General features: G+C 40.8%; 1 protein-coding gene across 2 annotated transcripts in view; it reads left to right on the top strand.

Annotated features, from left to right (window-relative positions):
- Nucleotides 1-928: 928 nt before the first annotated feature.
- The window catches only part of LOC115096139 (rho guanine nucleotide exchange factor 3-like), a 49287-nt gene continuing 32876 nt past the window's right edge, over nucleotides 929-17339 (top strand). Inside the window, exons 1-3 of one of the 2 annotated variants that reach the window (XM_029610668.1) lie at nucleotides 929-1202; nucleotides 15501-15558; nucleotides 16065-16127. In XM_029610668.1, the coding sequence (XP_029466528.1) occupies nucleotides 1141-1202; nucleotides 15501-15558; nucleotides 16065-16127 (183 nt within the window). In that variant the 5' untranslated portion in view covers nucleotides 929-1140. The remainder of the gene's footprint in view (nucleotides 1203-15500; nucleotides 15559-16064; nucleotides 16128-17339) is intronic. The other variant, XM_029610653.1, reaches the window with a different exon arrangement.

Below are 17339 nucleotides of genomic sequence, written 5' to 3'. Positions count from 1 at the left end.
TTTGGACAGATATGAAAAGATGTGGTCACCGTTTGTTCTATGGCGTCACAACTGAGGAACTGAGTGAATTTCTGGGAGACTTATTTCTCCCAGGCTTGGGAACAATCCTATTGGGTTCTGAGTGAAGGGGGAGTGGGGGAAGGGAAATTTGGGTGAGGGTTTTTCAGTTTAAAAGAAACCTTGCAATGTTAGTTTTTATTTCAATATGTTGTTGTAGCTGATTTTGAGTTATACTGTGTTCGTAGTGCTGATTGGTGATTGTAATAAAATTTAAATAAAAAAAAAAACAACAACATATGTATCTATTTTTTTTTTAGCAGGAGGTTTAATTGTCTTTTTCTGGCAATGGTTGTTACATCATCACCTTTCATGTCCCCAGTGGGATCGGGTGGCAGGGCATTAACCCCCTCATGATCAACAGGTTCTCAATCTGAGAGAAAAGGAACCCAGCCTCAACTCTCAGCACAAACCTTGTGCGTGGCTACACTATGATATGCATTAGAAGGCCATCTTGCTTAAAATGAATAGGATTTTTTTTTTTTACCACTTGCTTTTCCATCTCAGATTAAGCCTCTTGTTCCCCTCTACCTCAGAGCAATACAATTCATAGTGAAATCTTGACAATAGAAAATGATTGCATAGCTACTGCCTAAAACTCTGTGCACACCGTCCAAACAGAACAGTTTCTTCCTGAAATATGAGGTAGTGAGATGGAATTAAATAGCGGTACACTCTTTAGAAGATTTTCTGAGAACTTGCTCTTGAAATGGTGGCTGGGAGCGAGAATATAGTGTAGCAAACAGGAAATGTTTCAGCGTACCTTCCTTTTGGCAGGAAGCGGTGGTGAAGGACGGAAATATCTATATATATATATATTTTTATTTTTTTTTGACTGCCAGTAGTCAGCTGCAGCTGCTTCTCTTTTTCACTCTTTGTCTCTTTCACTTTGTTGTGAATTCTGGTTCTGAAAAGAGGCAAAGACAAACGACTGAATTGGAATGGGGCCTATATGACTATGCTGAAGCCTGCCTCATCGCCATAGGAACGAAGGTTGTTCCCGCTCACACATACATACAGACACACATAGAACAATACATGGCTCTCTTAGGATGGGACTGGATGAAGAGGAGTTGATCCAAAATGGAGCAGGGACCGGAGTCGGGCCAAAGGGTGCAGGAAAAAGAGCATGGTGACACTTACTGGTAAGGAAACCCTCCATACCTCTCAATTTCACTATGTCCAGATCTGGCCCTGTGGCTTAAGAAGGTGAGCAATACATTTTGGCAGCCTAACATACAAATGACATGACTTAAATGTGTTTATTTGAGATACAGATTTGGGAAAGGGTCTACCGAGCTTTGGTTCTGAATTAATCATTAGCTTTGTAGGCCTATCAGAGCAGGGGTACAGTATGGCTGCATCAAGCTTCCAAGCAAAGGAGGCAAGAAGAGGGTGAGAAGACACACAGTGGCAGCCATGGTCTGGTATGTTTGCAAATATAGGGTCAGATGTAATAAGGTGCACACAGTAGAGTGCGCAATTTGAGTGGAGTTCTGAGGAGTTTTTTGCAGAGCAATGCACGTACCGGTTAGTGGCCTCTCATGCAAATCCCATGCTAATGACGGCATTACTTATTATCCCCAGGACAGAAAGCTGCATTGGTTTTCCTTTGTGTTTTCTTAGCGCTAGAAAATTATTTCCTTGACTGAGGTGAGGTAAAGTTTTCAGGCTAAGTATTAGTCTATGGGTGGAAGCTGGAGTTCCAGTGCTAGGACCTATAGTTGGGATTTTATGCACAGAAAAAATGCTTTTTGCACGTAAGTCATATATTATGTGCAGAAGACATGATTCATGTACATATGCGCATACATCATGTTTTTCTGTGCTCCAAGCCTTTTCTTTACGCACATTTTCTGGTCTGTGTGTATTTTTTAATTCCCTATGGATTAGCACTCCGTTAGCCTACTGCATCGGGAGTTTAAACAATTTTTAGCATATACGTTAAGAAACTGCACCGAATTTCAGCACACAGTTTTAAATACTCATCTTATTACATTGTCCTCATAATTAATTGGGAGAGGTGGCAAATCTCTTAGTACTGGTTGTAGACTGGGTTGGCTACACTTCCCAGCTAAGGACAAAAGGAGGACTGATATCCCTCAGGTGAACAAGCTTGTATGGTTGACAACTGGGAGATATCTTTACCAAGAGAAGTGCAGGTAGGGGCAACTGGGCAGACTGGGAGTGTAAAATAATTTGTACTTGCCGTTTACTTTGTTACTTGGTTTTATTTGGCCAAAATAGTTACCATTTGTCCCCACGTCCTCCTGCTATAATCTCTGGCTCCAATATATTTACATGGGAGACTGATACCCACACACATCCTCAACCATCACCAGTTCTATTGCCTTCCCACTCCCCTACCTGCCTCAGATCTCATTCTCTCTCTCCACTTACTACTGATGCTCCCTCATTTCATGGGCACCTCTAATAACTGGAGACCATTTCAATCTCTCTCCAGGTGACTTAAGTAACAGGAAAATGGCAGCCATTTCTCAGCCCCAAAAACCTCTGAGCCTAGGATTACAAAATGTCACTCAGCACCACTTCTTAGAGTCTCTGTACAGGTAAAAGCCAAGAACACCCCATAACAACCAATGTTCTCCTGCGAGCCACCCTCCTACTGTTTCCCTGCTGCATTCTGGGCTCCTAGCATCTGTGTGCTGGTCTCTGTACAATCCTTCCACGACCATCTCACTGCCTTCAGCTCCAATTTATGACTCAGCTGAGAGGAAGGCAAGGGACAGGATGTGGGCATGAGCCAAGGTGTTAAGCCAGTGCACATGCCTGCGCTTTGCATAGGAGAGGGAGGAGCTGCAACTCTGTGCTAAGTTGCTGAGGGCTGCAAGTGATGTCTCTTATGGTATAAGAGATCACATTTCTTACTAATTGGTTGACAGGTACTCAGATTCAAGAAAATTTATTGGCAGGAAAATGTGTTACATGCATTACCAAAGTAATAAATAAAGAGGGTAATTTTCAATGGTGTATCCACGGATAATTTCAATTAATTTAAAATAGTATTTGTAATCTGCCTTTTTCAGCAATAGCCAATACAAAGCGGCTTACAATTATCACATATAATAAAATACAATCTGTCATAAAAAGGCAAATTATACAAATAAAAAAAAATACATATACCAATAATTGCCATATACAGCTAGCTTTGGGGGAAACTTTAAGGTAAACAGTGCTTTACCTATCAAAATGGCTTGCTGATAATGAGGGTGAACTTATATGTATATGTCCTGTATGCAGTATGCACATAACATAGTAACATAGTAAATGACAACAAACAGAAAAAAAAAAGCCAAACCCAAATTGGCCCATTCAGATGAAATTCTTCCACTTGGGGTAAAATAACATACCAATTCCCATACTTAACACCAGCTCCCCACACCCCCATGTCTTCTACCTGAACTTGCAACTCTTCTCCTATATATATATATATATATATATATATATATATATATATATATATATATATATATATATATATATAAAATAAATAAATAAATAAATACCACTGCCTTTCAAATCAGCCCCTAGCATGCCCAGGATCCATTACATTGACCTTCACCACACCCACTAATAGGCCATTCCAGACCATGTGATGTTCCCTTACAAGACCAACACTAAATCCAACACCAAGTTCCCCTTCCATATTTTATTACCAAGTTTTCTAATAATTCCTCACAGCCACCAAAATTAGACAAACCATTGTCCAAAATATCCAGCTCCCCCATGCTCACTGAAGTTTAGGTTTTAACCATGGTCATTCCATGCCGATTACCCCAGTGCCATCTTGGAAGCCCAACGTACATAATTTGGAACAGCAGCAATCCCAGTACCCTGCAGATTCACCGGCAGGCCCAGTAACTGATTGGAGTATAACTTTGCATGGCAGCCCATCAGAGGCTTGGCTGTTTTACATTCAGTGGTGGACTCTGGGCTCTTTATTGGAGCCCACAGCAGTTCAGTCAAGCCCCTTTCCTGCTCACCACACTCAAGAACCACTAAAGATAGCAGGTCAAGGTAGGTGCAGCACAATATAGTCCATGGAGCCAAACTGAGCAGATGTGTTCCTAGGGGCGGGATTAGGGAGGGATTTGCATTTATTTGCATACTTTAGAATATTCAAAATGATGTGTGTATGCTATATGGAGGCATGTACATTCCGCCACAGAAGGAATATATCTTTTTCTCAGGGAGACCTGAATTTTTAAGAATTGATATGCATATGGCACCTGATTCTATCAGGAATATCAGACTATGCTCTAGCTTCTATGTATTGGTGTTCAAACCTTACACGTCCTACTGCCAGAAGATAATGCCTTAATACCAGTCTATTAAAAATATCAAGTGTGCATAGCACAGTAACTCATGCACTGGGTAATTGTAAATAAAAATATACAGTTGTTTATACACCCCTGGCAGAATTTGTAAGATGGGTAGCATTTTAAGAAAACAATGCATGAACAGACAAAACACATCTACTATTTTTAATGTTTCAAAATAAACTATTATGCATCAGAGAACAGCACAATCATTCAATAAACCATAGCAATAAAGGAAATAATAAAATGACTCTGTTCAAAAGCTTGCATACCATTTCTTCTTAATATCGTGCATTGCCCCTTTTGCATCAATGATGGCTTGCAGTCTTTTGTGGTAGGGGGCACATTCAACTGAGGGTGGGTTTGGGAGAGAGGGGGCGCTGTTTCATTGGTCTGCCTAGGGCGCTACAGACCCTTGCACCGGCCCTGATTACAATCAAACAAGGCACATGTGTGGATACCTACCCTTCACTGCTATCTCAGCCTGTGCAGTTCAACTTGAGTGTATATTATCAGCCCAAGCATTCAAGGGTATGTAAACTTTTGAACAGGACCATTTTATTATTTCCTTTATTGCTATGGTTTGTTTAATGATTGTGCTGTTCTATCATGCATAATAGTTTAATTTTAAACACATTAAAAATAACAAACGTGTTTTGTCTGATCATTCAAGTTTTCTTAAAATGCTACACGTCTTCCAAATTCTGCCAGGGGTATGTAAACTTATGAGCACAACTGTACAAAAAAATGTACAGACCTTTTGGGAAGCAGGTAAGGTAAGTCATTTGTCGGGTATTACTATCTCAGCCTTAAGCTATACTGCAGAAGGATAAAGGGGAATTTTAAATTCAACAAGAGAAATAAAGGAAAGTGAATGAATCTGTCGTAGATTCCCATCTCAAGCCCACTTCACAAGCTGAGCCAGCAGAAATGCGAACTGAATAGAAGTTTTGTAAAGAAAATGGAACATGCGGCTTTACCACACCAAATGTAAATACTACACTTTTGGAAATAAGAGCAGTAAAATGCTTGTCTATCTGGTTATAGCTCAGGATTATTCCCATGGTCCTGGGCAATTAGTAAGACTTTTGCTTGACATGTTCAAACCTTTATCAGTCACAAATTGTGGATGCCGAAGAGGGATTTGAAATATCTGTGAGAATTTACATTTTTCCAGCCGTAAGGTGAATGGAATGCTCACTTGCAGCTCCTAGTGGGGAACTTGATGTATGAAATGTTACTAAAAGCATGCCAAATGGTAAGTCCCCAGGGGAGGATAGATTTTTAATTGAATATTATAAAGAGTTTGTAGATATTCTAGTTCCAAATTAGCAAAACTATTTAATGACTGCTCAGAGAAGCAGGAACTACCTCAAACTATGTATCAAGCTATTATAACACTTATCCCTAAGGAAGGGAAAGACCCCTTAGAATGTTCTAGCTATAGACCCATTTTCCTCCTCATATGGAATTAAAAATTCTAACAAAAATAATAGTGCAGAGGCTCTAAAAATTAGAAACATAATTATTCCAGATCAGGTAGGTTTTATTGCAGGTAGATTATATGTAGATCATATTCAGAGAGTGTCACATTTGATACAATAGGCATCTCAGAAACTTGATGGAAAGAGGATAACCAATAGGAGGACACTGTGATACCAGGGTACAAATTATATTGACAGGACAGGGCAGACAAAACTGATGGAGAGGTGGCACTATATATTAAGGATGGCATATAGAGTCAAACAGGATAAAAGTTTTGCAGAAGTCGATCTGCAGTCTGGAATCCTTATGGACAGAAATTCCAAGAGTGAAAGAAAAAAGTATAGTAGTGTGGATATTTTATCCCCTGCCTAACCAGAATGAGGAAACGGGCTGCAAAAGGCTAACAGAGATCAGACTGGCTAGGAAAATGGGCAATGCAATAATAATGGGAGTCTTCAGTTTCCAGAGTATTGATTGTGTAAATGTCATATCAGTATATGCAAGGAGGTAAAGATCCTAGATGCCATCAATGACTGCTTCATGCAGCAGTTGGTCATGGAATACACAAAAGGAGGAACTATATTAGATCTAGGTCTCAATGGAATATAGGATCTGGTGCAAGGTGGTGGATGCTCTTGGCAACAGTGATCATCATATAATCAAATTTGATATCATCACTGGAGGGTGAATACTAAGGAAAACTACTGCAGTGTATTTAATTGCAAAATGGGAGACTATGATAAAATGAGGAAATTTATTAGGAAATAAAACCTGAAAGAAGCAATCCACAAGGTTAAAAACCTGCAGGGGGGCGTGGACACTGTTTAAAATGACCATCCTTGAGGCCTAGACAAAATGTATTCCATGCATTAAAAGGTCAAATGAAAACCAAACAACTGTTTAATAATGAGGAGAAAGAGGCAATTAAAGCCAAATGGGCATCATTAAAAAAATGGAAAGAAGATCTGAATAAGGAAAACAAGGAAGAGCATAAACACTGGCAAATTAGATGTAAAAAAAAAGTAACAAAGCAGTCTAGCTAAGAAGGGAATAGCAGAAAAACTAAATTAATTTTTTGCTTCTGTCTTTACTGAGGAGGATGTCAGGGTCATACTCACACCGGAAATGTTTTTTGATGGTGATGATTCTGAGCGATTAAATGGAAACTGGAGGACCTAAAAACTCAGACTGACAGACTATATCAACTGGCTAACCTTTGCATGTTTATTTACATCCTCTAAAAAAAATCTAGTAAATTGGTAAGGCAAGACTTCTCTTTGCCTAACCCATATTGACTCTCCCATATTAAACAATGTCCATCTATGAGGTCAGTAATTTTGTTTTTAAGAATAGTTTTGGCTCTTTTGCCCTGCACTGACATCAGGCTAAACTAGCCTATAGTTTCTTGGATCATCCCTGGAGCCCTTTTTAAAAATTGATATCATATTGGCCACCCTCCAGTCTTCTGGTACCATGGCTGTTTTAAATGATGGGTTGCAACTCACCAGAAACATCTGCAATTTCATTTTTTCTTTTTCTTTAGTCTGTCAGTCTGAGTTTTTAGGTCCTCCAGTTTCCATTTAATCGCAATTACATAGAACAGGGCGTAGAACTTGGATAAGATAAAATGGGGGGCAACGAAAAAGTAACGAATTGAATAAAATGATTGAGCCAAGTCTAGTCTGTCTGAGGATCAAGATAAGAACATAAGAACATAAGATACGTATTGGAATTAATTTAAGGTCCGAGTACACTGAGTAAGCTTGGCAAGATCAACTGTAGGGTTGGGTTGCTAAATTATGGATAGTCTGAGTAGATAGTTTGGAAAGATTAGCTTGTTGACTGGTAAACAGAGATGATGGAGGTACGTCACCACTCTTATTTCCAATGGCTACTGAACCATTAGAGATTACAATTAAGAAAACAGTGCAAATTACAGGAATCGGATTTGGAGACAGAGAGCAGAAACCTCTTCTATGTGAGAATGATTTATTGTTAAAGTTGGAGGATTTGTCTTCATTTCATCCCCATATTTATGTATTCAAGAAATAATACAGTCATTTGGAAATATCTCAGGATATACTGTTGACTGGACAATGTCAGAATTACTAGAACTGGGAGGCCCTAGGTGGCGTGAGGGAGACTCCCACCCCAAGTCTTTCTCTGGTTAAAGTTGTAAATAAATGAGAATATTTGTGTAATTTCCTGATACCAGGGTTTGCTTTCATAATATGATTGAGGCCAATGTGATTCTGGTGATAAAAGTATTTAAAACAATCTGGAAAAAATGGGTGGACTTTTCTGTCTTGCTGTTAGGTAGGCTTAGTGAGGCCAATATTCAGCAGGCCATTTAGCAAACAAGTAATATCCCGCTGAATATTCTCGACTAAAGTTATCCGGCCAACTAGTCGGATAACAAAATACCTAACCGGTTATGTTTGAATATAGCCAGTAGGTTTTTTAGTTATCCGGCCAGATAACTTGCTACTTTATCTAGATATCCTCCAAACATCTCCAGCTAAGTAGCGCTGTAAAACTAATAAACAAATAAAGAAATAAAAGGGCCTGCGGGCGAGTCTGTCCCTTCACCATCATATTGTACAAGAGGGCCCTGTCGGGCCGTGCAACCCCCACCCCCCAAACCCCTCATAGACTTCTGAGGCTCACTCCCCCCCCCCAATCCACTATTCCCCCTTTGCCATTCAGAATAATATTTATAAATCTGCTCCCCCCCCCCCCCCTCCCCGATACTCAAATAATACCCCTGCCGGGATTAAGGCCAAAACTCACCTGCTCTGGGCAGCTCCAGCCCTGCTTCTCTCAGAAGTCATGCTGGAATTGTAAAGTACCCGCACTTTACGCTCCCAGCATTACAAGATTAAGCCACCACAGCTCCTCTTCTAGCACTAGAAGCAGAACTGGGGGTTGCTCGGCCCGACAGGGCCCTCTTCTACAATATGATGGGGAAGGGACAGACTCGCCCGCGGCCCTTTTATTTCTTTTTTTGTTTATTATTTTGGCAGCGCTTCGCAGCGGATATCTTTTGAAGATATCCAGTTAAGTAGCAAGTTATCTGGCCACATTAGACCTGCTCTGAAAGCAAGTCTAAAGTTATCCGGCTAAGGGGGTTATTTTGTAAGCCTATCGCATGCGATAGGTTGCCGGGGCGGAGTTGGACACGTCGGTAACTTCGCTGGCGACGATAAGGTAAGACCCGTTATCGCCGCTAGTAGCGCGCCCAATAGCACCACCTTTCACGGTGGCGCTATTGGGTGCAAAAGCCGGCAGCAATAGCACAGCGGTGGTGCGATCGCTGCCGGCTTTCTCAGGACCGGAAAATCCCGGCCTAAGTTATTTGGCTAAGTAAGAGTAAACTACCCGCAAATTGAAAATTGATTAAGTTAGTTGGATAACTGAACTCCTCCCTGAAACGCTCCCAGAAGTCATTATCTAACCAGATAAGGGGTTGAATATCTCAGATCTTACCATTTAAATGGCTTTTGAATATTGATGTCAATATGAATAAAATATATTAAATGACTACCCTTAACAGAAGGCATGGAGGTAACCTGCAAGGAGAGGCAGATATTACCATTAAGAAAAAAAAAATTTCAAAAAAAAAGTTTTCCTGGGCAGATTGGGAGGGCCACTCGGGTTTTTTCCCTGCCACCATTTACCATGTTATTATGTAAAATGATCCCACAGGCACAGCTAAATTAAGTGTATTCCAGCTTTCCTTTGTATCTCCCTCAAAAAGTCTTTAATCAAATAGAGAATCTATATTCTGAACTTTTGTGGGGTAAGAAATGCCCTTGAATTAGAAAACTGGTTTTGTGGGCTCCCTGGAAGGAAGGAGACTTGGACCTATCGTGCCCCAGGTACTACTACTAGGCCCTTTCACCTTGCACATTGTGCCAAGATGAAGCCACAAGGAGAAAGGCCCCAGTGAGTGCATCTGGAGAATAAGCTGCTGGAAACGTTTACAGTGCTGGACAGTGTGAGACAGGTGCACAGAGTGAACAAAACTAGTATTCTAGTGCTGTGCAGGGCCAGATTTAAGATGACGCCACCCATAAGCAGAGGACTTGGGGGCAAGGGGTTCCCTCTTCCTGTTCCCTCTGGAAATCAGAAAGCAGCAGGGGGAGTCCCGGTTATTAGGCACTTTCAGAATTTGACACCCAAGGCACTTGCCTATGGCTAAATCTGGCCCCAATGATGTGAGCCACTGAAACGATTTCATGGGAGGTAGTCAGAGTAGTAAAGAACTCACGTGAATTCTCATTAGTAGCACCAATATGGAAGAACCCAACTGAAAATAAATGGTAGAAATTTCTATTGGAAAGAGTTACGTCTATCAGCTTCATCAATAAAAGATTCTGAAATTGTTTTTGACGTTGCCTCCAGACTGCAGGCTTTACATAAAAAACAATTGGGCTGATACAGTAAAAACCGCGGGAGAGCCGGCGCTCCGAGGCGAGCGTGCGATCAAATATTTAAATGAGGGCCTCCTTTTTGACAGGAGCGGCGGCTGACAGGGGGGTTTGACAGCCGACGCTCAATTTTTCCGGCGTCGGTTCTCGAGCCCACTGACAGCCACGGGTTCGGAAAACAGACGCCAGCAAAATTGAGCGTCCGTCTTCCAACCCGCGGGCCGCGGGCAGATTTAAAATTTTTTTTTTTTAATTTAAATTTTTTTTTTTATTTTGGGGCCTCCGACTTAATATCGCTATGATATTAAGTTGGAGGGTGTACAGAAAAGCAGTTTTTTCTGCTTTTCTGTACACTTTCCCTGTGCCGGCTGAAATTAACTTCTGCCTTTGGGCAGGCATTAATTTCTGAAAGTAAAATGTGCGGCTTGGCTGCACATTTTACTTTCTGTATCGCGCGGGAATAACTAATAGGCCCATCAACATGCATTTGCATGTGGCGGGCGGCTATTAGTTTTGGGGGGGGTTGGCTGCGTGTTTTCGACGCGCTATTTTTACCCCTTATACAGTAAGGGGTAAATAGCATGTCAAAAACTTATTTATTTATTTATTTAGCATTTTATATACCGACTTTCCAGTAACAAAATTACTGATCAATTCGGTTCACATTCTAAACAATAACATTGACAAGTAAATGTCTTACAATGAACAGGTTGAAATAACTTGGATTAAGATATATGGGGTTAACTTGCGGCCAAACCAGGGCTAAAGGTGCGCTCGGCCGAGCGCACTATACTGAATCGGCCCGAATGATTGGCACTATTTGCAGCTTAGAGACTGAGAGAAAGAGGCCTATTGTCTGGGGAGATCTTGAGGAAAACTGAATGGGAGAGATTCACATCTTATGAGAAGATGCTGCACTGATTCAAGTCTAAATTGCAACCTACAAGTGAACAACCCCACACATAAAGCCAGGCACACACTGGACCTGATCTTCACTAATGGCCATTTCACAGACACTTCCATTTCATACAGCCCAGTCCCCTGGTCTGATCACTATCTCTTACAATGCAAGACACAAATGAACTCCAACAACTCAGCCAAAACTAACGAAACACAAAGTTTCTTCAAATACCGACCACCTTTCCAAACCGATCTTCTCCAACAAGAACTTGGAAAGCAGCTAGCAAATCTCGACCTCTCAAACATAAATAACGCTATCCAATCCTGGTTTCAAATCACTGAAGACACCGCAAACAACATAAACCCAGAGAAATTCAAACGGCTAAAGAATAAGAGAGAACAACAGAACTCTTGGTTCAACCCCATACTAAGAAAAATGAAATCCGACCTCAGGAAACTCGAAAAAGAATGGCAAAAAGACAAACATCCCGTAACACAGCAGAGATACCGCACACATCTAGCAGCCTACAAAAAAATGATACTGAACACTATGGTCAAAAAATAAAAAACTCCACCAACAACTCCAAAACTCTGTAAACAACCTCATCTCCGAAAACATCAGCTCCAACGAACCCGTTACCAAAAATCTAAGCCAAGATTTAGCCATGTTCTTCAAGAACAAAATAACCAAAATAACTGATGTCTTCAACTCCCCCTCGAGCATAGAAAATAAAATATCTACAAACAACATAACTCCATGGTTCAATTTCGAACCAATCTCTCCTATTGAAACAGAAAAAATGCTGAGAAAAATAAACCCAGCACGTCATGACATGGACACCATCCCCACTCGAGAACTAAAGGAAATCGCTCACTCCATAGCCCCGATAGTCGCAGCAACTATCAATAAATCACTCGAGGAAGGCGAGCTCCCTTCCAAGCTAAAAATCGCATCAATCAAACCAATACTTAAGAACAAAAACCTTAACCCAGAAGACCTGAACAATTACCGCCCAATATCAAACCTACCTCTCCTTGCTAAATTGACTGAGAAAGCGGTCCTGAAACAACTCAATGAACATCTTGACAACCACAAAATACTACATCCCACCCAACACGGCTTCAGGACAAATCTCAGCACAGAAACCTTTTTACTCAACCTTTCCAATACCATACTAAGAGGATTCGATAAAAAAATTGGCCACCTACTGATCCTCCTTGATCTTTCCGCAGCCTTTGACACAGTTGAGCACAAGACGCTAATAGCTAGCCTAGAAACCATTGGGCTCGCCGGCAAAACTTTAGGCTGGTTCACCTCTTTCCTAAATAACAGGTTTTTCAAAGTCTCCGTCAACAACAAATCTTCCGAAGCCATCTCCCTTGAAACAGGAGTGCCACAAGGGTCTGCTCTATCGGCCATACTCTTCAATATTTACCTACTACCCCTTTGCCAACTCCTATCAAGCCTAGGCATAACTTACTACATGTATGCTGATGACATTCAACTCCTCATTCCAATCACTTCCACCTTAGAAGACGCAATGTCAATAGCAACCTCACACCTTGATGCAATTTGAAATATGCTAAACCACCTAAAATTATGCCTAAACATGAGCAAAACCGAATGCATCCTAATCATAAGAAAAAACTCAAGATCATTAACCACACCACCCTTCCAAATTGACAACATCCGTATACAACTCAAAGATAACGTAAAAGACCTTGGCATTTGGATTGACAGCGAACTAAACTACAAAAAACACATTGCAACAAAAACAAAAGAAGGCTTCCGTAAACTCCAAATACTCAAACACCTAAAACCGATGCTTCACCACCATGAATTCAGAACTGTTTTACAAGCCCTCATCTTCACCAGCCTAGACTACTGCAACTCACTCTTGATAGTCTACCTAAAATAGCCTTAAAACCACTTCAGTTACTACAGAATGCTGCAGCCAGAGTCCTAACTAGTAAAAAGAAATCTGACCACATCACCCCCGTACTCAACAATCTACACTGGCTTCCGGTAGAAAAAAGAATAGAATTCAAAGTTCTAACAATTCTACACAATGCAATTCATAAAGCAGACAACACAGCTCTGGACAATGTCATACATGTACACAGGTCACTACGTACGACCAGGTCAACAAGTAAACTACAGATAGAAGTGCCACCACTACCACTAGCCAAACTGTCCTCCACAAGAAATAGAGCCATTTCCATCGCTGGCCTGAATCTATGGAACTCTTTGCCACAACACCTGAGCTCACAAGAAAACCTTAAAGCTTTTAAAAAAGAACAAAACATGGCTATTCAGTCAAACACTCAAAGACAGCATAGGATAACACAACAGATCACACCTACTGCATCTCCTCTTCGGGTATGCAATATCATTCCAATGACTATTTCACTGACTCACTGAAACCTCATCAATCATCTCCCTCTAACAATTCCTTCCCCATACATGATTTGAGCACAGCTATATACTTCGTTATGGTTTATATTGTTTGTTTGTTTGTTTGTTTATATTGATTGTACTAAGTTATTGTCAGTACCAGTTCCAGTTACCGTTTAAATGCATTAGATGTAACAGGTTGTTGTAAATGTAAACCGGTGTGAAGGCATTTTTTTGCTATACCTCGGTATATAAAAAACTCCTAAATAAATAAATAAATGTTTTAAAAGAAAAATGGGAAAAAGATGTTGGGGGTTCCCTTGTCAGATGAGACTTAGGGGACCGTCTGCATTATGTGGGGAAAAAAAAGAATGTATTGGAACCCAAATCAACTTAGTAAAATGCCAAGAATTATTAATTACTGCCTTTGCTAGAAAAATTATAAACACGTGGGATCCTTTTTTCCTATGATTTGGCACTGTTCTCCCATACAAAATTTGTGGCAAAGGGTTTTAGATTTTGTAGATCAGGTGGTAGAATTCCAGTGTCCTATTTGGGTGGATTATGGCATTTTATGAAGAGATGATTGCCAAATTTCAGGAAGTTTGTGGCAACTTTTCAAAGTTTAGGGAAGGTTAATGTTTTTGTTGTTGTTGTTGTTGTTCTGGAGGTGGTGAATGAAGGTACTTAGCTCAAGATTTTTTGATCATTTTAAAATAGGAGATTTTCTCCTGAAAGTTGGATGGGTGGTGGAAGAGCCACCTAGTGGTTAGAGCAGTGGGCTGAGAACCAGGGAAGCCAGAGTTCAAATCCTGCTGCTACTCCATGTGACCTTGGGCAAGTCACTTTGCCCTTCGTTGCCTTAGGTACAAATTTAGGGCCTGATCTACTAAGCTTTTGCCCCCATAGACGCAGAATGGAGAAAAAGCCTTAGTAAATCAGGGCCCTGTGGAGACAGGGAAATAGCTACAGGACCTGCATATAACTCACCTTGAGATTCCAACAAAAAGGTGTGAGCTAAATACATATCAGAATACAACAGTTATTTTGACTATGAAAACTATGTGTGTAAAATTTCCTGAAAATTGTATGCGCATTGTAGCAGATGTAACTGTGTGCAAGTAGTTTCGTTGGGATCATTTTCGAAGCGAACATATGCCAGTAAGCTCACATTGAAAACTGGTGGAACGTATGCACACTTCTGTAGGCTTTCTTATGTGAGCTATTGCAAAATAACCCCATAGCAGTTAAAATAAAAGGAAAAAAAAGAAAGAAAATGCATAATAGTGGTAATAACAGTAAAGTAAAATTACAGGGTACAGATCGGACTATTATAAGAACAATTCTCAGGCCTTGCTGATGTTCAGTACTGCCCTGGTCAGGTTATGTTTCCGGCCTGGTGGCAGGATAGCACCGATTTTGCTGCTACAGCTGCTATTTACCCCAGGATTACATAGAATTTTTGTGTTAATTCTTTTGCAAGAGGTCTTTTTTCTTTTTCTATCAGCTTTAGAAATGTGCATCTATGATATATTTGCACAGTACAGGAGGAAATGCATTTATGTTTCTCCATTGCTGCTCTGCAACACTTTCTAATAAGTTAATAGGCTGCAAGTGATGTCTCACGGTACACACAAAAGCACTTCAGGCTGCTTAATTCAGTGGTGCTCTATGATCAGAATATGGATGCCAGGAGTGATGTTTCTTATGACAGAACAGAAAGGAGGCTTCTCACTTTGGTTGACAGGTACCCCTATGAAAAGGTAATTGGTGCTGTTTGTGAGAAAACTCAGATGGCAGATGGCTCTGCTGTGCAGACATTGCCAGAAATGAGGTTTGCGATGTACTGCATCCAATCTGTTTATAGCTACTTTCAGTGCTTCTATATTGTAGGTCTCCGGTGCAACGGGGAAGGTCTTACACAGCTGAATCGCTGTCCGAGTCCTCTGGGGTAAGTACCTGGTAATATTTGATATGATAGCTGATCAGGGACAGACTTTATGCCTTCTCCAGTGGCAACCTGGGAGAAGAACTTTTGTTTACTTTTGTAAACTCGACCCCTTTAGTGCACGAAGAAAGACAAGGCAACCTTATTCCAAAGATTTTTCTAGAGCAGGTAAACACACACGCATATACACGCACACACACACACACACGCACACACACACACACACACACACACGTACCACCAGAAAAAGTCATTGCTACGCAGCAACTTTTATCACAGGATAAAAACTAATACACAGTCTGAGTTTCCACATCCATTGCCACTCTACAGTAACTGAATGAGAAAATGGTGTAATCAGTAAACTGAAACAGATCTGAGCTGAGATTTACAGAGCAGACACACACACACACACACGGAAGCATCTCCCAAGGAATCACTGTTACACAGGCACTTTCATCAGCAGAAAGAGGGAAAGACTGTGTTTTAAACTTTGGCTTCTTGCTTCCCAGAAAAAACGGAAACAGGAACCTGCAGCAGGAGCAACGCCTCAGAAACGTTCACAGGATGAGAAAGTAAGTGTATGTTTGTGTATATGTGGGTCCAGCACATCCTGTTGTAGAACAGTTTTAAATAATTGTGTGTGGGTGTTGTGCAGGAGAAGTGTGTATGTGTGTGTGTTTTGAGGGGAAGTAATTTCCTTCTAAGCAAAGCATCAGAAAAGTTAGAGATAGGGAGGGAGAAAAGGGGGGAGGGGGAGGAGAATAGAGAGAAAGGGTGCAGAGAGAGAGACACACACGCATACATGCATGTAAGACAAGGAACAAAGGAACAAACTCTTCATCCCTGATCTCACACTAGACTCGGTGCCTCGGGCCCTGAAGCAGTGGCAGAGATAGGTGGAGTTGCTGGTGCATGGACAACTCCCTTAAGGGTGCCAGTGTTAACCTTTCGTCCTTACTACCTACGGCTGCAAAGTAATCCACCTTCACTTTTCTGCCCATCTAATTCCCTGTGGAGGAAACAGCCCAGCACCAAGTGACTCCTGTCAGCTACAAGGAGTCTGGGCAGTCTGCTGGGGATTTTTAAATTTATGTCTCACAGCATTTGGGGATTTCTAGTTCAGATTTCCCAGATAATAGACAGACCGTCTGCAAGCTCCTACACTGCCATGATATGGGAGATTAAAAAAATATATTATATTGGCAAAACATTGGGCAAAAGTATAAAGTGCTTAATTGTTAAACACAAAGAAAAAAAACAGAAAAAAAGAAGCACTGTTGAGCTTATCTAAAACACTTTTTGATTTTATTTAAATATAAGAAAGTTAAAATAAAAGCGCAGAACCTGCTATATTGAATGTAACATATCAAAAGTTGTACAAAAACAATACACAGATTGCTTTATAACAAAATCAAGGATACAATTGTAAAATATATGAAAAAAAAACCGTATATAGACATATTAAGTGGCGTGAAATATAAGAATTCCTGCATGCACACACTCGCACATCCCACCTTACATTACCATACAACCACCTGCCGTGCAACCATCATGCATTAATGTATCGTGTTCTGAATGAATACATGTAAAGCCCCAAGGTCCTTGTTTCGCCATTAAAGTCTTCTTCAGGGGGGAACCCTGAAAAGTCTTGTAGACACATTTCCTAAAACATAAGCGGATATGGCAGGAGCTGCTCCGTGGTGCGGGAACATACTAGGTGTGATCTGGCAAACTAGTATGTTGGAATCACAACTATCTTGTTGCTTGAGGAAGCTCGCGCCACC

This window comes from Rhinatrema bivittatum, chromosome 1, assembly GCF_901001135.1.
Source record: "Rhinatrema bivittatum chromosome 1, aRhiBiv1.1, whole genome shotgun sequence".
Taxonomy (NCBI): Eukaryota; Metazoa; Chordata; class Amphibia; order Gymnophiona; family Rhinatrematidae; genus Rhinatrema; species Rhinatrema bivittatum.
Note: the sequence above shows the minus strand (reverse complement) of the source record. Positions and strands in the feature narration are given on the sequence as shown.